Genomic DNA, 21,465 nt, shown 5'->3' on the forward strand with positions numbered 1-21,465 from the left:
CAGGGATGCCACATGCTTAAAGTCGTTCAGCAAGTTGGTAGTAAAACTGATACCAGAATTCCTGAAATCTAGTTTCAAAAATTGATGCTTTTGAATATCATATTTGAATCATAGGTTACAAAAACAAACAAATGAGATTATCTCAGAGAAAGTGACAAAAAAAATCTGTCAATGTTGAAATCAAGTAATGGAAACATACCAGTAGCAGCTTCTTTATTTAATTTGAAATTATCTCTCATCTTCAATTCTGTAATTCTTTTTTTTGTCATGTCCGTCTTAAATCAGGGCTGGCTTAGAATGAGGTTCAGTTCTGGACAAGATGCTAACTGACCCTCCAAACCTTCATTCTTCAGTCATTTGGAATCCTGTATGTGACATTAGCAGGATAAAGATATATTAGATAGGAATTAGCTGGAGCTAGGAGAAAATAATTATCTAAAGATAATGGTCCTTAACAGAATATGACTGGAATTTAAAAGCCTTTTGGATTGACAGGAGAAAAGAACCAAACGAACATAACTCTAAAATAGGAGTACTGACTTCTCTGAATTCAATTCAGCGAGTATTGATTTGTCCTACCTAAAAAGAGAACTTATCCTTTCTTCCTGAACACAAGTCTCTCTTTTTATTCTAACCCATCGAATAGTGGTTTTCTAGACCTTGCAGTGGTTTGATCAACATCTAATACCGTCATTTTCAAGTTCACTGAGCACCGAGAAATTCCAATATAGTATGTATGAGGAGGGGTCTAGGAATCTGCATTTTAACAAACATCACTGGAAGTTCTGATGCAAGCCCATGTGCATAGAAGAATATTTATTTAGTCTAATATTAGATGATAATCCACCACAGTGACAATCCTTAACATGGGCCAGGTGCACGGCACTATCAGAGTCACTTGGAGGGCTTTTACAAGCATCAACATACATTGCCCCTTCACCTCTGAGACGTCTCCAGTTTTGTTTTGATGTGTTTTTTTTTTTTTTTTTTTGCGGTACGCGGGCCTCTCACTGTTGTGGCCTCTCCCATTGCGGAGCACAGACGCCGGACGCGCAGGCTCAGCGGCCATGGCTCACGGGCCCAGCCGCTCCGCGGCATGTGGGATCCTCCCAGACCGGGGCACGAACCTGTGTCCCCTGCATCGGCAGGCAGACTCTCAACCACTGCGCCGCCAGGGAAGCCCACGTCCCCAGTTTTAACCTCCACCCCTACCACTTTGAGAATGTCTCTAGTGGTAAATCCCTGACACTAGAGGATGAAAATGAAATCTCCTCCATTGAGGTCAGAAAATTAGAAAAAAGTTGAGAAACACTACATTGAAGATTTCATACACTGCAACTTGTTTCTCTTAAAAAAGAAGTCCTATTAAAAGGTGGTAGATAGTGGGGAAATTAATATGGATTTCAGATCAATACTATAGCTTGTCAGTTGTGAAGTTATCTGTGGTAGATTAATACCTTTGCAGTTTTAACTACTCTCCTTTCTTTAAAACAAGATGAATTTCTTTGTAGGGAAGTTCACACTCTATTAAGTGTAAATTTTTTTCTACCCTTAGCTGTAGAATAGATATTTTATCTTTGAGTATTTTTACATCATACTATAATGGTAAAGGTGACTTTCATATATCAACAAATTTTGTTTTTAATTTCATATTAACATTTTTCATTTCAGTAAGTATTCCAGAACACGATGAGGCAGACGAGATAAGTGGTAGGTACTATGCTGCCGACTCTTCTTCCTTGACTATCCGCTCAAGATTTATGAAGTGTCATTGTATAAGTAATTTTCTTAGCTGTCACAATTTTGACTTGAATTAAAATAGCAAATGAGACAAGAGAGTAAGAATGCTAAAATTTTAATCCTTTAAAAGCACAAGTTTGCATGTTACTCTTAGTAATGAGCCTCAGTCATTTTTAATAAGAAATAATAACTAGATTGACGTATTTTCACAAATGCTTGGCATTGTCTGTAATTGCATGGGCTTTTCTTTTTTGTTGTAGATGAAAACAAAGAAAAGGTGAATGACCAGGCAAAACTAATTGTGGGAATCGTTGTGGGTCTCCTCCTCGCTGCCCTAGTTGCTGGTGTCGTCTATTGGCTGTACATGAAGAAATCAAAGTAAGTTGTAGAAAAAAGATCTTCATTGTTCATTGACTTTCACTGGGAGAAAATACAGTGTGTTCATTATGCTCATTTCAGCTGGGCATGTAATTTCTATAATAGGAAAGACATATCCCCCAAATCAGGCTGATCATGTTTTGTCTTCAGCTCACTGTGACTATATTACTAAGACTGGGGACATGGCCTGGAGTGATTTCACCTGTGTCCCCTTATTTTTCTCAGTCAGTGGTCTGAATTCAATTATCTGATTGTTTTTCAATGCTTAGGTAGATTTTTAAAAGGCAGGTAGTGCCTAGAAGTCAGCCATTCTAAACAGTTTGGCTGAGGTTCCTGGAGATTAAGTAAAAGTGGTGAGTACATCCTGCAGGGACAGCTGGGTGTCTTTGCAGTGACAGGTCTGGCCAGCAGTGCAAGTGTTGGTGAGGTAGAGCCATCTTGTTGTCACTACTTCTCTATTCTACTCAGGTCACTTTGTTCCATAGAAGAATCTAATTCAGGGAAAAAGTCATCATTATGTTGTCTTGAGTTTTAAAACAATGATTAGACAAAGTATCAAGATTACTTTAAAAATGATTTAGATGATGTTTAAAGATTATTAGAGTCATGAAATAATACATATGGTATCAACCTCACAAATCATCTAACAGTGGTTTATAATGAAAATCCGGTTGACCAATGAAGATTCTTAACATACACACATGCCTAGTATTCCTCATTGCCCCAGCTCTGACCCTAGGTTCAGATGCAACTGGTCAGAGACGCAATTCTAGCATTGCAGTTTTTAAAAGTTCCATTGGTGATTATGTGGTGTACCCCTGGTTTCAAACATGGGTTTCAAACTCCTGTATCTAATAAATGAGGAAATCGAATTTTGCAAGGGGATATGTATAGCTAGTGGCAACTTTAGACTTTATTTTGTATTTTCTTGATGTCTTGATATAACCCCTTTCAACAACTCAGGTAAGTTAACTTAAAGGAAAATCAAAAGAAAAAACAGACTCAATCAGATCCATGATCTCACCCTGTGAATATACAAATGTCAGTGAAGTAATATTTGAATGGAGCTGCCATCAAATGGAGGCAGTGGCTCAGAATTTTTAAAGTCACGTGATGTGAGCATGTACTGAGTTATATTTCGTTCTCACAATCCATCTCTGAAGTAGGTACTCTTATTATACATATTTTACATTGGAAAAAACTAAGGCAAAGAATGGTTAAATGACTTGCTTGAGATTACACAGTTGTAAGGGATAATTATATTCGATTTAAGGCAGTGATATTTTAGAATCTTTGTGCTTAATTACTAGTTCTTATTTTCTCTTGTTATGCCTTTTTCTCTTTTTCAGTCACATAAGGCAGGAACACATTGCTGTTGTGTGTTGTAGTTGATATACATGTCCACTCACACTAGGGCACAGTCAGTTCTAATCTTGGCACTTCAGTCCTCAATCTTGAACAGTCTGCACTATCACTTGATAACAAATGTGGGTTTTTTCTCAGTGAAAATTTTACCTACAAACACTTCATGTTGCTTTGTGCCCATGATTTCCACGGAAAATTTAGAAGATTGCCTGTACTACGTAAAAGAAAGGAAGTGCAAACAGTTGCCCAGAGGTGGTATCTATCTTACAGAAATTCTCCTTCTGTGTGTGTTTCCTATCAAAATCTTATCCTACCTTTATAATCCACAGTGAGGTGCTCACAAATCTAACAGCTTGGCCTCTAGGGTATTTTGGTTTTATTTATTTAGGGTTTCTGATGCACTCCAAAGTAATTTTATTTCTTAAAAGAATGAAAATAAAATTTCTCTGTATCCTGGAATTGAGCTGAAAAATAAACAGCAGTCCTCTACATTATGTTCAAATGAATGTTAAGTTCTTGGAGCTCCCCCAGCATGCTTAATCATCCTATTCTGATTGCCAATGTCTCATCATACCCTGTTTGTCCTTCTATGAATAGAAAAAAATTGGGTGTGTGTTTTTTGTTTTTTTGGTTATGTCATTTGTCATTACCATACGGTAACCCAAAATTAAAATCATGGGTAAAAAAATGCTGGACATTTAGCTTCATAGTGTCTTTAGGTTAAGGGTTAAGACTTCATGCATTTCCTTTAAAGTACTTCATTAAATTAAGTGCTTATTTTACCATCTGACATGAACATTTGTCTAAATAACTGTTATTTAATTGAAAAGTGCACCAGCTTTTCTAGTGTCAGTATTATTGGTAATCAAAATAATAATTTCAATTCTTACCCCAAGCATCAAAATGTTTTCATTAAGAATTTGCAGAACTTTTCAGATTTGCTAAGTGCTTCACATTTCTAACTAGTTATTCTTTCTACTGCCCTCTGAGATAAGCAAGCACTTTTGCTATATGAGTTATTGTTAACACCTGTGTCCAGAGTAAGTGCTTCAGGGTAAGAATTGCTAAGTCTATTTTGGGGTCTACTATACTCTCTTTTTTTTTCTTCTAGATAACTTCACCTTTACAAATCAATATGAGAGTTTCATTTCTGTCTTAGCTTAATTCATCACCATTTTATGTGGATATGAGAGATTTTTAATAAAGATATGGTCCATACTTTTTCCGCAGATACCTAAAGAAATATACCCTTGTGTCTACCATCCTGTAAAATAATACCATCAACAATCTTAGTGAGTCACCCATTATTGCAAACAGCTTTGAGCCACAATTATATTAGTTCTTTGCATTGGCAATCTAAAAAGCCAGTGGAGAGAGAAATGAGGGAAACAATCTTTTATACCCAAGTAGAATTTAAGAATACATTTGTTAACCTACCTAGTGGCTACTCAAATAACATGCACTCCCCATTCCATTAATATGAGATACATATTTTTATATCTATTTTAAATATGGAAAGGATATGCTTAGCAGTTGTGCTTGACACTGTGATATGGTATATTCATTGCAGAATAAGGGCTCATGATTCCTCTGCTGTTTTGATTCATATAACTTCTCACTGGAATTTTTTTTTTTTTAATTTGAGATATTTTGATAGTGAGAATGGATGACTCCAATCATTTCCTGTGTATGTAGGGTATTAACTGACAGTTCCAGGCAAAAGGTACTAATTGACTAAACCCAATTCATATCTAGTTGTTTAACAGATAGGAAACATTAAAGACCTAGAGATAATTCAATGACTTTTTAAATTATTTACTCCCTTTCTCTCCATCCTGTTCTCTGAACATTGTTTTTATATCTTTAGGAAGTTGAATGTTACTATTTGAGTTCGAAATTCTCTCCTGCATATCTTATATTACAAGAACTAATGAAAAATTAAAAGAGTCAAAGATAAAGGAAAAATGTAGCATGATGTAGCCACAAACTTATTCAGAACTGTATTAAAACCATAATTTCCAGGTTGGTTGCATTTAAGAGACCCTTGACCACCACCATACTTCTTATCACTAAACTGGAAGTAAGCATTAACCAGACATTTGTAATCTCAAAATACACATTGTGTGAATACTGGAAGTTTACCAAGAGATTTATCTTTTGCAACTGTGGAACTCATGACTATTTTCATGAAGTTTTTGTACAATATGTAGGCAATATGGAAGTCTAAAAATCACACATATCTTTTGTCAGTTTTGCCTTTTATAATGCTTTACTATTCTACTGTCTTAGAAAAAAAAAAAAAAGACAGTCCTAAATTGGCAAAAGACTAAAGAAGACTGCCTATAACCCCCAAACTTCAAGAAATACTGTTAAATTAAGGCTTTCTAAAACCCTTCTTATTAGTATCTCTTAATATATGGAACAGGATCTTGCAAGAAAGTTGATTTTAACTGAATTCTATTTCCAATCAATACTCTGTCTAAAATCAAATATATGTTCCCATGAGGGAACTTATTCAGACTCCCTGCTGAATAAGTTGAAAATATAGTGCTGAAGGACCATTTATAGCACATTTTGAGTGACTTTCCTCATTTATTACTATGTAAGCATCTTCTTCTCTTTTTGTACTTTTACTCAAATCCTCAAATTTTAATGAGGTAAATTTAATAAGGTAACCATATTTCATAGTATCTAAGGCTCAGTGAGTGTAATCTGCCTACGATAACACATGCAATATCTTATTCCATATCCCATATAAACTTTCAAATATATTTTGCTGCCTCACCAGGACTTCTTTGGAATTAAAACTTCGTCTCTGACTTTGATTGCCTACTAGCATTTAATATAGTGCTAGGGGTGGAAGGGTGTGCTCTCAAGTGCAGGGCTGATGTGGCCTCTCACCTTGTATTAGACGTCAAGCTAATCCAAGTTTTCGTTTCTTTTTCCTTCCCTACCCATAGCTTGGCAGGCAGCCAAAAGAAGGAAGAAAAGAAAATGTCCCATTATTCTATCAAAGCATAAATAACAGGGGAGACTAGAGGGGAAATAAGATAATGTGGAAATGCTGGAGTCCTCCTTTAGTCAATCACAAGGTCATTGGCCACCCAAAGGGCAGAACCATTCATGGCCCTGCCCTCTCCTACTACACGTGAACTGAAACATTTCCAGAGGAAAGAGATAGCATCAAAACATAATGTTTTCAATTTTTATCTCTTCTAGCATTTCACTTTATTTTTTTTTAATTTCATGTGTTTGGTTTAATTATTGTTTCAAAGGTGAAGGGAAATCCTGTTCCTCAAGCATCTGCCTCTGCCCAGGCTGTGTTAGCACATTACCCACCTAAAGGAAACACTTTGAACGATGATGCTGAATACATGCCAGTGGCATCCTGCTTTCATGCATATTCAGTACTGTTACATTTATTTTGATCTACTGATACTTTACATAATGGTGGTTCCCATATTTACTATTGCCCAAGTGAAAGCCATTCTCTATTTTTCACTGAAGACATTAGGAAATCTATTTTAATGGAGAGTTTCTTTGGAGAGTCTTAGAAATGCTAAGGATATCAAATTGAAACTTGTAATAAGTCCAACTATTTATTCTTCTTTGTTTCCTTCTTCAAACCCAGAAATTGCTGACAACTGTCTTTCTAAGATGCAGTGGTTAGAGCCCTCCTCTCCTCCTCTAGCTCTTTATTAAGCTTGGCCCAGGAGGAAACTTACTTTGCTGAGAGCTGTGACCAGGGAAGAAAGAAAAATAACTATTCTCATGGGTATGACCCTAATTACCTGCACAGGTATCAATGGCTGGTTTGCTGAAAGTGGCAATTCCACACCGCCAGGGTCCCAGTCTTAAATACTCATAGTCCTGGTGCCCTTCTGTGCTGTGTCTCAGGCATGCTATAAATGAGAAATCACAGAAAATGCCCCTCTAAATGAGGAAGTGATAATAATTCCTCATGTTGCCTCTGAGTTTTCAAATTTGTTATACATATGCCTACACTTGGGAAACCTAAAGTCTTATGAACTCTTTCATGTGTGAATTATTTTACAGGGGTATTGTTTTTATTTTCCAAATATACATTTCTGTTATAACACTTTATGTATCTTTTCAAATGACACCGCATTCCAGGATTGTGATGTACTGGTTATGTGTGCAACTCCTATCCTCCTTCACTTTTCCTATCTCCTTCATCCCCCTCTAACCTATTTGTTAGCTGAGATATAATTGACGTATAACAATGTATAAATCTAAGGTGTACCACATGTTGATTTGATACATTTATATACTGCAGTATGATCTCTACTGTAGCATTAATAACACCTCCATCCAGTCTCTTAGCAACTCTGAAGCATTAAAATAAAGGCACACTGGGCTTCCCTGGTGGCGCAGTGGTTGAGAGTCCACCTGCCGATGCAGGGGACACGGGTTCGTGCCCCGGTCCAGGAAGATCCCACATGCCGCGGAGTGGCTGGGCCCGTGAGCCATGGCCGCTGAGCCTGCGCGTCAGGAGCCTGTGCTCCACAACGGGAGAGACCACAACAGTGAGAGGCCCGCATACCGAAAAAATTAAATAAATAAAGGCACACTTAGAAGACACCACTAGATTAGTTCCCTACTTCCTTTCAAGGAGATCTAGAAACAAGTTTATGGTACTGGGGAAAATCTCACAAAAATGTTTAAGAATCTTCTAAAAAGTTATTTAAAAGCAACTTGAAGCTTTAATAGCCCTGCACTTACAGAAATAACACAGAATGGGAGTTGAGAGCAAGGACTGAACTCCCTTGGGCCACTCAGTAGCTATGTGGCCTGGGCAGCTGTCCATTACTCACCATCAGTTTTGTGAGTCCCTGTCACCTGCTGGGGGCTTTCACATACACTATACATTTATCCTCACACCAGCCCTGTGAGTAGATCGTATTGTCCCCTATTTACAGAAGGGCAAGCATCTTAAGAGGAGGGACTTGTCCAGGGACTTGCAGCTAAGTCTTGACACATGAGGATGAGAACCCAGACTCACTGACCCCAAGGTCAAGACTCTTCTCTCTGCCTCACTAATTAGAGAGTCTTCCAATATTAATTTATTGTGATTCTATTATTTAAATTTTATCTCATTTTAAAGTTATAAAAAAAGCTGACTGAGAACATTTAAGACAAATAATTGTAACAATTTTTATTTTAACCCAAGTGCTCGTTCTTTATTAATGCCTTAACCTCATCCCTCAAATCAGTTGACTGAAAAAAAAATGTTGACTGAAAATGTTGCTAAAGGGAATGGTTTAAATAAATTTTTGTTCTCTTCCAGTAGTAGATGGAAATCTAACCTGCTTTCAAATCTCTGAAATTTCCCCAAATTAAAAAGGACACTTCCATAAAATTATATTATTTTTACCACATCAATCTCAAAACTGAGCCCAAAAGTAATCAGAATAATTTTTAGAGGCTTTTCCCTGCAAGAGAGAGTGGACTCTCAGTAACAAAAATGGAGAAATTCATTAAAAATTCCAAGTAAATCTTATATACATAGACTCAGTGAATACCCCTTCCCCCAGCAGCAACACTATTTTTATTTCTATTTAGTACATTTCACAGTGGTTAACACTTAGCTTATTTGTATAACTTGGCACAGGGCTGGGAAGCCAGACTGCTGGAGCTTGAATCCTAGTTTTGCTACTTGCTAGCTCTATGACCACAAGCAAGTTCATTAGTCTCAATGTAAAACAGAGATATCCTAAGGCTAAAATAATTTAATACCTATGCAGCACTTAGAACAGTGCCTGGCACATTAAGGCATTATAAGAGTATTAGCAGTTATGATTTTGGAGAGTGAAATTAAGAAAAGAAGGGAGAAAAAAAAAAAAAAAGAAAAGAAGGGAGATTGTTTTTACTTTTGTTTTGTAACTTTAAAATAAGAAAAATATCAGTTTGAAGTTACTCAGCTCTTATTCTACAAATATGTTTCATGTTGCTCTTAACAAACGCTTTTTTGTAATGCCAGACTGAGAGCAGTGATTCTTAGCCTGATTTTACCTGAAAGGTATGCTGAAAGATATTATGATTTGCCCTGAATACCACAGAATTCCTTCGAGGGAATTCTAATCACTCCTTTCCTCTGAATACCTCCTTCTTTTATTTGACAGAATTTGGTAAAATCACAGAAACCACTTTTCATCCCTAGACAAATACTAAATCCACCTAGAAAGTAAATAGTATTGGAAATGGAAAAGGTATCCAGATTCTCATTGTACTTTTTGCCTGGTTCTTTCAATCCCTGGCCATAAGGATCATGCTTTAGCTTTTCGCTGTATAATGTTGTTATATTAAGGTAAAACTCGCTTACATTAAATATGCAATTAAATCTGTTTTGATAAATTTATACACCTTTGTAACCATTACTCCAGTCATGATATAGAGCATCCCATCACCTCAGAAAGTTCCCTTGGAATTCCTTCCTGTCCAGCCCTGCCATCCTTTTTCCCTTAGGCAACCACTATGCTGATTGTTATCACCAGAGATTACGTTTTCTTAATCTGGAACCTAATATAAATGGAACTATACAGAATGTACTCGTATCTGGCTTCTTTCCTTTAACACAGTGTTTCTGAGATATCAATACATGTATTAATGATTTAATTGTTTAGAATTGCTGAGTAGTGGTCCGTTGTTAGAATATATCACATTATTTTAATCCATTCTCTTATCTATGGACACTTGGATAGTTTCAAGCCAGTATGGGCTGTCATGAATAATATGGCTAAAACCAACTTTCTATATAAGCATTTTTCGTGGGCATATGTTTTCATTCTCTTGGGCAAATACCTAGAAATGGAACTGCTAGGCTGTAGGGTAGATACTTGTTCATGAGAAATTGCCGAACAGCTTTCTCAAAGTAGTTGTCCTATTTGCAGCCCCACCAGCAATATATAAAGTTTCAGTTCTTTTACATCTTTGCATAAATTTGATGGTGTTGTTCTGTTTAATTTTAGCCATTCTAGGAGGTGTGAAATGATATCTAACTTTGGGTTTAACTTGCATTTCCCTGAGACCTAATGATTTTAATCTCCATGTACTTATTGGTGAGCTTCTTTTGTACAGCGACTATTCAAATCTTTTGCCTATGATTTTATTGTTATTTGTCTTATGTAATTGCTCTGTAAGGGTTCTTTACATATTCTATATCAAAAACCTTTGTTATATATTGTAAATATGTTGTCGAAGTCTGTGGCTTGATTATTCTTTTCTTAATGCTGTCTTTTGATGAGCAGTTTTTAATTTTGATGAATAACAACTTATCAATTTTTTCCTAATATATTTACTGCTTTCTGTGTCCACTCTACAAAATCTTTGCTTATTCCAAAGTGGAAAAGATATTTTTCTATGTCTTTTTCTAGAAATTGTATAGTTTTACATTTGAGTATATATCTGCTATTTTGTGTGTGGTGCAAGATAAAGTTAGTTTATTTGCTTGTTTTATGCTATATATATATATATATAGCATATACATATCAAGTCATTCTAGCACCATTGGTTAAAAAAACTTCCTTTTGGCCTTGGCACATTTGTCATCCTCATCTTCATCCTCATCATCATAATAGTCCTTCAACTTTGATGTTCTGCTTGTGTTAGTAATTTTATATCTTTGTGTTTCCATATAAACTTGAGCAACTTGTTACTTTCTACCTCCCCCACCACCCCAATTTTTAAAGCTTCGTGAGACTATGGTTGCTTTGAATTTCTAGATAAGTTTGGGTATACTTAACATCTTAAAAATATTTAGTCTTCCAAACCATGACCATCCTATATCTCTCCATTTACTTAAATATTTTCCTTTTTTTCTTAGCAATATTTTATAAATTTTAATGTAGACATTTGATATGTCTTATAAAGTTCATTCTTATGTTTTATGTACTTTGCAGCTATTATAAATGCAATTATTCTGTGAGTTTTATTTTCCATTTTAATATTAGTATATAGAAATATAATTAATTTTTGCTGTTGAAATGCATACAACCATCTTCCTAAATTCACTTGTTCTGTTAGTTGTTCTGTGAATTCCTTAAGATTTCTATGTAAACAATCATTTTATCTGCAAATAGAAATAATGTTACTTCTTTTCTTCCATTTCATATGCTTTTTATTTATTTATTTTTTTGCCCTCATAGAGACTTTCAATACAATGTTGAATAGAAATGTGGAGAGCAGACATCTTTACATATTCTCAATCTTAGAGATTGAATTGTTCAGTATTTGCCGTTATGTATGATATTAGCTGTACGTTTTTCATATTTGCCTACTCAGAGTTAGTTAAGGGTAGTGTCCTCCAGACTGTCATGTCTGCCCAAGACTTCTGACTCCAGCTGCAAGGAGTTAGGGTCCAAATACATAGTTAGAAGAGTTCACATAAGACTACCCTCATTTCTGCTATCAACTCAAGCTTGGGGTTTTGCAAAACCACCCTCAGGTTTGATAATTTGCTAGAATACTCACAGAACTCTTGGTTATATTCATTACAAGTAAAGGATACATTAAAATTGACTAAGAGAAGAGAAGTGCAGGGCAGAGTCTGGGAGGATTCTAAATGTGAAGTTTCCTTTGTCCTCAGGGACCTGTTACGCTACTGGCCTCAATGAGTGGCAAAAGCATGGAGTATTGCTGATCTGAGAAGTTCACCTGTCCAAAGTTTTTGTTGAGACTTCATTACATGGGCATGATTGATTGATTAATTATCCATGTGGTTGAACTCAATCACCAGCCTCTCCCTTCCCCAGATGTCAGGCTGATATCAAATGGCCCAAAGCCCCCATCCTAAACTGTATGATTGTTCTTTCAGGTGTGGCCAGTCTCCACCCCAAGATGATTGGGTGTTGATGGCCCTGCCCTGAGACATCTCCTCAGCATAAACTATCAGGTGTGATCCAAGAAGCCCCCCACAAATAAGAAAGTCACTCCTATCACTCAGAAAATTCTAACTATTTAGAGATTATCTCCCAGGAACTGAGCACAAAGGCCAGACCTCTCTTTGGGCAAGGCCAAATTCCTTCCAACACAATGTCCTTTAACAGGTTGAAGAAATGTTTTAATATTCTTAGATTACTAAGAGTTTCTATCACAAATCATTGTTGAATTTTCTCAAATGCCATTTCTATATCTACATCTATATTATATTCTATCTACATTATTTCTAAAAATAATCATATTGTTTTCTCATATTTTTTATTCTGATACAATGGTAAGTTACATTGATTGATGATTGAATGTTAAGCCAATCTTGCATTCCTGGAAAAAATCCCACTCTATTATGATGTATCATAATTTATATATATATTGATGGATACTATTTGCCAATGTTTCATTAAGGATTTTTTTGTCTACATCCATGAGGAATATTGTTCTGTAATTTTCTTAATTTATGTTTTGTTCTTTTATCATATATCATATTATCATGTATCATCTTTTTAGGGAGCTTTCAATTTTCTTGATGATTTCAAATAACTAACTTTTTGCTTTGTTTTTGTTTCTATTGCTTATTTTCAATTTAATTTTTTTTTGCTCTTGTCATTACTATTTTCTTTCTTCTAGTTAGAGTTTGACTTGCTCTTCTTTCTCTAATTTCATGAAGTAAATGAAAAATTTAGATCACTGATGTTAGCATTTCTTTTTTTATAACTTAAGCTTTTAAAATTTTAATCTTCCTCTCAGCAATGGGTTAGCTGCATTCCACAAATTTCAGTATGTTATATTTTCATATTTACTCAGTTCAAAATATTTTTATATTCCTCTTGTGGTTTCTACTTTGGAGCCATGTAACTAGAACTCTATTAACTTCAAAACATTTCTCATCTAATTCCGTTTTGTTCAGACAGCCTAGTCTGTATGCTTTTAGTCTTTTGAATGCATTGAGGTTTTTCTTGTTTTTGTTTTTTTTGGCCTAGCATGCAGGCATGCAGTATTTCCAGGTGGATGCTACTCAACACTTGAAAATACTTGTATGGTGGCTGATGGGTAGAGTGTTCTATAGTATATTATGTTAAAGTAGATAATAGTTTGTTTAAATCCTCTTATTCTTATAGATTTTTTTCAAATTATGTGAAATCACTTCACATATAATGCATTGATAAGAAGGTTACAAGCATACATTTCCAGTACTAGAGCTAGCCCAGTACTAGTTATTTCATTATGATCATGCTTACTGAATTTTAGTCCATTTACCCTATCAGCTACTGAGAAAGATCTGTTATATTCTCTAATATTGTATATTTGGCTATTTCTCCCTTTAGTTCTGTCACTTTTTGCTTTAGGCTTTCATTAGGAACATACACTAACAATTGCTGTGACCTGCTTATGTATTGAACCTGTTATAATTATTAAATGTCTCTCATTATGGTTGTAATACTCCTTGTGTTGAATTTTACATTGCCAGATATTAATATAGCCATACTGTTTTCATATGCTTACAGTGTACATGTGTATCTTTTTCTACCCTTTTATTTTCAGTTATCTCTTTATATTTAAAGTGCATCTCATGTACAGAGAGACTGATCAAACTATGACTCCCAGGCTGCTGCTTAATTTCATAAATAAAGTTTTACGGTAGCACAGCCATGCCCATTTCTTTACATGTTACCTGTGTTGTTTTATGCTGCAAAGCCAGAAGAGTTGAAACAAATCCATGTGGCCTGCAAGACTAAGATATTTACTATCTGGACCTTTCAGAAAAAATCGTAACCCCTTGTATACAGCATGCAGTTGAGTCTTGATTGTTTATTATAGTCTGACAATTTTTACTTTATAATTGGAGGATTTAGCCACGCCACATTTTACTTAATTATTGATATATTTACATTTAAGACCACCAGCTCCCTATTTGTTTTCTAGTTGTCCTCTGTTTCTCTTTTCCTGCCTTCTTTTGAGACACTCCAATAAGTTTTAGTATTACATTTTAATTTATCTACTGGCCTTTTAACTATATGTCTTTGTATTCTTTTATTGTGGTTGCTCTAGGAATTTCAATAAGAACTCAGTTTATAACAGTCAACTTATGTAATAGTCTAAAACCCCAAAACATTATAACTTCATTTATCCTCCTCCATATAATTGTAGTGTGAGGTTTATAATGTATGCAGTTGTAATGGATATGACAACAAGAGCAAAAAAGATGGAAGAGGTTAAATGAAAATACAATTTTTCAAAGGTCATATATAATGCTATATATATAGCATTAAATAGTTGGTTGTCTTTGTGAAAAAATTTTAATAGTATTTTATATTTTAGCACATATACAATCTATATTCATTCTTTCTTATATATCTGAGTTTCCATTTAGTATCATTTTCCTTCAACCAAAGAACTTTCTTTAATACTTCTTTTAGCACAGGTCTGCTAGTGATAATTTTTCCCAGTTTTCTTTTATTCAATTTAACATGTCTTTATTTTGCTTTTGATTAAAATATATTTTTACTAGATATAAAATTCTAGTTTGAGGGTTTTTTTCCAGCATTTTAAAGATGTTGAATTAACTTTGTTATGCATTGTTTTCTTGATGAGACATCAGCTGCTTTTCATGTCATTGTTCCCCTGAACAAATTTTCTATGGCTACTTTCAAATCATTGTCTTTATATTTGCTTTCAGTTACTTTCAGTATGATGTAATTAGATGTGTTTTTCTTTTTATCATTCCTCCTTGGGAGCTGCTGACCATTTTGGATGCAAGTTAATGGACATCAACAAATCTAGGAATATTTTTCATTGTTTCTTCAAATATATTTTATGCCGCAATTCTCTTTTGCTTCTCCTACTGGGACTCCAATTACACATTTGTTAGATTGCTCACTATTGTCCCACAGGTCACTGAGGATCTGCTTCTTTTATTTCTATTATTTTTCTCTCAATTTTTTAGAATATATAATTTATATTTTTTGTCCTTACGTTCACTGAGTCTTTATTCTGCACCTCCAATCTGGTGATAAGATAATTTAGTGAATTGTTAATTTCCAATATTGTGGTTTTAAGTTGTAGAATTACTTTCGTTTACATTTTCAGTACTGAGATTTCTATCTGTTCTCTCATTGTTACCACACTTTTCTTTAAGTCATTGAACATGTTATGTAATACTGATTTAAAGTTCTTAACTGTTATTTCCAGTCTCTATTATCCAAGGACATTCTCTGGACTTTGTGTTACATTATTTTACTCTTCGTTTTTATGTGTGGTAACTTCTTATTCATAACTATTCTTTGTTTGGTGGTATGTTGTAGAGATCCTAGGTTCTACTGTATAGGCTAAAGGATATGGATTGTTTTTCCTGGCAGAGAATTAGATTACTGGCTGATTTCCTTGATCATGTCACAGTTACTGTTACATTTTATATTTCACATCTGTCTTAGGGTGAATGCTGAATCTTGACACATAGTCTTTACTAAGTTTTTCTGGGATTTCAATAGAAAGATTGACATGATTGCCAATAACTCCTGGCTTGGTGAGGTTCAACTACAAACTCTGTCTCCTCTGTATGGGTAACAGCTAAAATCTATGTCAGGTTTTTAAGCTTTCCAGGTGTTGCTTTCTTCTGGGCTACATGAAATTTCTTCCACACATGCAGTTTAGAGATCATTTGTGTAGTTTACACACAAATCTGGGCTCCTCACCACTCTTTGGCTCTCTCCTTTTTTGAGATTTTATTACCCTTGATTTCAAGGTTTAGTTCTAGTTAGCCTATGCCTCTGCAAATGGGAGAGGCCCTCAGAGGAAAACTTATGCAAAAGTAGAGCTCACCCAGTATAGGGGTCAACTTTCCTTCAGTTTCTAATTTCTTCTTGTTACTCTCAAGTATAGCCATATAGCTTATTCTGTATTTTCCTGAGAGTTTATAATGTTATAAATGTAAGGATTGACAAAATAGAAGTGGGTTGCTTTTTTAATCATTACTATTACAAGAGCTTCTTATAGTCCATGCTTTTTTAATTTTATTTATTTAATTGTTTGTTTATAATTTTTGAATTTTGTTTTATTTATTTTTATACAGCAGGTTCTTATTAGTCATCAATTTTATACACATCAGTGTATACATGACAATCCCAATCACCCAATTCATCACACCCCCACCCCCACCCCCACGCCACTTTCCCCCCTTGGTGTCCATAGGTTTGTTCTCTACATCTGTGTCTCAATTTCTGACCTGCAAACTGGTTCATCTGTACCATTTCTCTAGGTTCCACATATATGAGTTAATATACGATATTTGTTTTTCTCTTTCTGACTTACTTCACTCTGTATGACAGTCTCTAGATCCATCCACGTCTCAACAAATGACCCAATTTCGTTCCTTTTATGGCTGAGTAATATTCCATTGTATATAGGTACCACATCTTCTTTATCCATTCGTCTGTAGGTGGGCATTTAGGTTGCTTCCATGACCTGGCTACTGTAAATACTGCTGCAATGAATATTTGGGGTGCATGTGTCTTTTTGAATTATGGTTTTCTCTGGGTATATGCCCAGTAGTGGCATTACTGGGTCATATGGTGATTCTATTTCTAGTTTATTAAGGAACCTCCATACTGTTCTCCTTAGTGACTGTATCAATTTACATTCCCACCAACAGTGCAAGAGGGTTCCCTTTTCTCCACACCCTCTCCAGCATTTGTTGTTTGTAGATTTTCTGATGATGTCCATTCTAACTGGTGTGAGGTGATACCTCATTGTAGTTTTGATTTGCAATTCTCTAATAATTAGTGACATTGAGCAGCTTTTCATGTGCTTCTAGGCCACCTGTATGTCTTCTTTGGAAAAATATCTATTTAGGTCTTTTGCCCGTTTTTGGATTGGGTTGTTTGTTTTTTTAATATTGAGTTGCATGAGCTATATATATATTTTGGAGATTAATCCTTTGTCTGATGATTCATTTGCAAATATGTTCTCCCATTCTGAGGGTTGTCTTTTCTTCTTGTTTATGGTTTCCTTTGCTGTGCAAAAGCTTTGAAGATTCATTACATCGATTTGTTTATTTTTGTTTTTATTTCCATTATATTAGGAGGTGGATCAAAAAAGATCTTGCCATGATTTATGTCAAAGAGTGTTCTTCCTGTGTTTTCCTCTAAGACTTTTATAGTGTCTGGTCTTACATTTAGGTCTCTAATCCATTTTGAGTTTCTTTTTATGTCCGGTGTTAGGGAGTGTTCTAATTTCATTCTCTTACATGTAACTGTCCAGTTTTCCCAGCACCACTTATTGAAGAGACTGTCTTTTCTCCATTGTATATCCATGCCTCCGTTGTCATAGATTAGTTGGCCATAGGTGTGTGGGTTTATCTGTGGGCTTCCTATCTTGTTCCATTGATCTATGTTTCTGTTTTTGTGCCAGTACCAAATTGTCTTGATTACTGTAGCTTTGTAATATAGTCTGAAGTCAGGGAGTCTGATTTCTCCAGCTCCATTTTTTTCGCTCAAGACTGCTTTGGCTATTCAGGGTCTTTTGTGTTTCCATACAAATTTTAAGATTATTTGTTCTAGTTCCATAAAAAATGCCATTGGTAATTTGATAGGGATTGCATTGAATCTGTAGATTGCTTTGGGTAGTATAGTCACTTTCACAATATTGATTCTTCCAATCCAAGAATATGGTATATCTCTCCGTCTGTTGGTATCATCTTTAATTTCTTTCATCAGTGTCTTATAGTTTTCTGCATACAGGTCTTTGTCTCCCTGGGTAGGTTTATTCCTAGATATTTTATTCTTTTAGTTGCAGTGGTAAATGGGAGTTTTTCCTTAATTTCTCTTTCAGATTTTTCATCATTAGTATAGGAATGCAAGAGATTTCTTTGCATTAATTTTGTATCCTGCAACTTTACCAATTTCATTGATTGGCTCTAGTAGTTTTCTGGTGGCATCTTTAGGATTCTCTGTGTATATTATCATGTCATCTGTGAACACTGACAGTTTTACTTCTTCTTTTCCAATTTCTATTCATTTTATTTCTTTTTCTTCTCTGATTGCTGTGGCTAGGACTTCCAAAACTGTGTTGAATAATAGTGGTGAGAGTGGACATCCTTGTCTTGTCCCTGATCTTAGAGGAAATGCTTTCAATTTTTCACCATTGAGAGAGACGTTTGCTGTGGGTTTGTCATACATGGCCTTTATTATGTTGAGGTAGGTTCCCTCTATGCCCACTTTCTGGAGACTGTTTATCACAAATGGGTGTTGAATTTTGTCAAATGCTTTTCCTGCATCTATTGAGGTGATCATATGGTTTTTATTCTTCAGTCTGTGAATATGGTGTATCACATTGATTGATTTGCATATATTGAAGAATCCTTGCATCCCTGGGATAAATCCCACTTGATCATGGTGTATGGTCCTTTTAATGTGTTGTTGGATTCTGTTTGCTAGTATTTTGTTGAGAATTTTTCCATCTATATTCATCAGTCATATTGGTCTGTAATTTTCTTTTTTTGTAGTACCTTCGTCTGGTTTTTGTATCAGGGTGATGGTGGCCTCATAGAATGAGTTTGAGAATTTTCCTTCCTCTGCAATTTTTTGGAAGAGTTTGAGAACGAGGGGTGTTAGCTCTTCACTAAATGTTTGATAGAATTCACCTGTGAAGCCATCTGGTCCTGGACTTCTGTTTGTTGGAAGATTTTTAATCACAGTGTCAATTTCATTACTTGTGATTGGTCTGTTCATATTTTCTATTTCCTCCTGGTTCAGTCTGGAAGGTTACACCTTTCTAAGAATTTGTGCATTTCTTCCAGGTTGTCTATTTTATTGGCATAGAGTTGCTTGTAGTAGTCTCTTTGGATGCTTTGTATTTCTGCAGTGTCTGTTGTAATTTCTCCTTTTTCATTTCTAATTTTATTGATTTAAGTCCTCTCCCTCTTTTTCTTGATGCATCTGGCTAATCACTTTTGTTTATCCTCTCAAAGAAGCAGCTTTTAGTTTTATTGATCTTTCCTATTGCTTTCTTTGTTTCTATTTCATTTATTTCTGCTCTGATCTTTATGATTTCTTTCCTTCTGCTAACTTTGGGTTTTGTTTGTTCTTCTTTCTCTACTTCCTTTAGGTGTAAGATTAGATATTTTATTTGAGATTTTTCTTGTTTCTTGAGATACGCTTTTATAGCTATAAACTTCCTCTTAGAACTGCTTTTGCTGCACTCCATAGGATTTGGATCATTGTGTTTTCATTGTCTTTTGTCTCTAGGTATATTTTGAGTTTCTTTTTGATTTCTTCAGTGATCTCTTTGTTATTTAGTAATGTATTGTTTAGCCTCCATGTGTTTGTGTTTTTTATGTTGTTTTCTCTGTAATTCATTTCTAATCTCATAGCATTGTGGTCAGAAAATATGCTTGATATGATTTTAATTTTCTTAAATTTACTGAGGCTTGATTTGTGACCCAAGATGTGATCTATCCTGGAGAATGTTCTGTGCGCACTTGCGAAGGAAATGTAATCTGCTGTTTTTGGATGGAATGTCCTATAAATATCAATTAAATCTATCTGGTCTATTGTGTCACTTAAACCTTCTGTTTCCTTATTTATTTTCATTTTGGATGGTCTGTTCATTGGTGTAAGTGAGGTGTTAAAGTCCCCCACTATTATTGTGTTACTGTCAATTTCCTCTTTTATAGCTCTTAGCAGTTGCCTTATGTATTGAGGTGCTCCTATGTTGGGTGCATATATATTTATAATTGTTATATCTTTTTGTTGGATTGATCCCTTGATCATTATGTAGTGTCCTTCCTTGTCTCTTGTAACATTCTTTATTTTAAAGTCTATTTTATCTGATATGAGTATTGCTACTCCAGCTTTCTTTTGATTTCCATTTGCATGGAATATCTTTTTCCATCCCCTCACTTTCAGTCTGTATGTGTCCCTAGGTCTGAAGTGGGTCTCTTGTAGACAGCATATATATGGGTCTTGTTTTTGTATCCATGCAGCAAGCCTGTGTCTTTTGCTTGGAGCATTTAATCCATTCATGTTTAAGGTAATTATCAATATGTATGTTCCTATGACCATTTTCTTAATTGTTTTGGGTTTGTTTTTGTTGGTCCTTTTCTTCTCTAGTGTTTCCCACTTAGAGAAGTTCCTTTAGCATTTGTTATAGAGCTGTTTTGGTGGTACTGAATTCTCTTAGCTTTTGCTTGTCTGTAAAGCTTTTGGTTTCTCCATCGAATCTGAATGATATCCTTGCCGGGTAGAGTAATCATGGTTGTAGGTTCCTCCCTTTCATCACTTTAAGTATATCATGCCACTCCCTTCTGGCTTGTAGAGTTTCTGCTGAGAAATCAGCTGTTAACCTTATGGGAGTTCCCCTGTATGTTATTTGTTGTTTTTCCCTTGCTGCTTTCAAGAATTTCTTTTGTCTTTAATTTCTGCCAATTTGATTACTATGTGTCTTGGTGTGTTTCTCCTTGGGTTTATCCTGTATGGGACTCTCTGTGCTTCCTGGACTTGGGTCGCTATTTCCTTTCCCATGTTAGGGAAGTTTTCGACTATAATCTCTTCAAATATTTTCTCCGGTCCTTTCTCTCTCTCTTCTCCTTCTGGGACCCCTATAATGCGAATGTTGTTACGTTTAATGTTGTGTCAGAGGTCACTTAGGCTGTCTTTATTTCTTTTCATTCTGTTTTCTTTATCCTGTTCCACAGTAGTGAATTCTACCATTCTGTCTTCCAGGTCACTTATCTGTTCTTCTGCCTCAGTTATTCTGCTATTGAGTCCTTCTAGTGTAGTTTTCATTTCATTTATTGTATTGTTCATCTCTGTTTGTTTGTTCTTTCATTCTTCTAGGTCTTTGTTAAGCATTTCTTGCATCTTCCTGATCTTTGCCTCCATTCTTTTTCCAAGGTCCTGGATCATCTTCACTATCAGTATTCTGAATTCTTTTTCTGGAAGGTTGCCTATCTCCACTTCATTTAATTGTTTTTCTGGGGTTTTATCTTGTTCCTTCATCTGGTAAATAGCCCTCTGCCTTTTCATCTTGTCT

The 21,465-nt window shown here is 35.2% G+C and overlaps 1 protein-coding gene across 2 annotated transcripts in view; it reads left to right on the forward strand.

The window, feature by feature from the left end:
• The window catches only part of ALCAM (activated leukocyte cell adhesion molecule), a 201,772-nt gene that overhangs the window by 172,156 nt on the left and 8,151 nt on the right, over window positions 1-21,465 (forward strand). The window contains exons 13-14 of one of the 2 annotated variants that reach the window (XM_027104027.1): window positions 1,672-1,710; window positions 2,001-2,118. In XM_027104027.1, the coding sequence (XP_026959828.1) occupies window positions 1,672-1,710; window positions 2,001-2,118 (157 nt within the window). The remainder of the gene's footprint in view (window positions 1-1,671; window positions 1,711-2,000; window positions 2,119-21,465) is intronic. The other variant, XM_027104028.1, reaches the window with a different exon arrangement.

The sequence above is a fragment of the Aethalodelphis obliquidens genome, unplaced genomic scaffold, assembly GCF_003676395.1.
Source record: "Aethalodelphis obliquidens isolate GAN/ISIS:26980383/991018 unplaced genomic scaffold, ASM367639v1 scaffold1, whole genome shotgun sequence".
NCBI classification, from domain to species: Eukaryota; Metazoa; Chordata; class Mammalia; order Artiodactyla; family Delphinidae; genus Aethalodelphis; species Aethalodelphis obliquidens.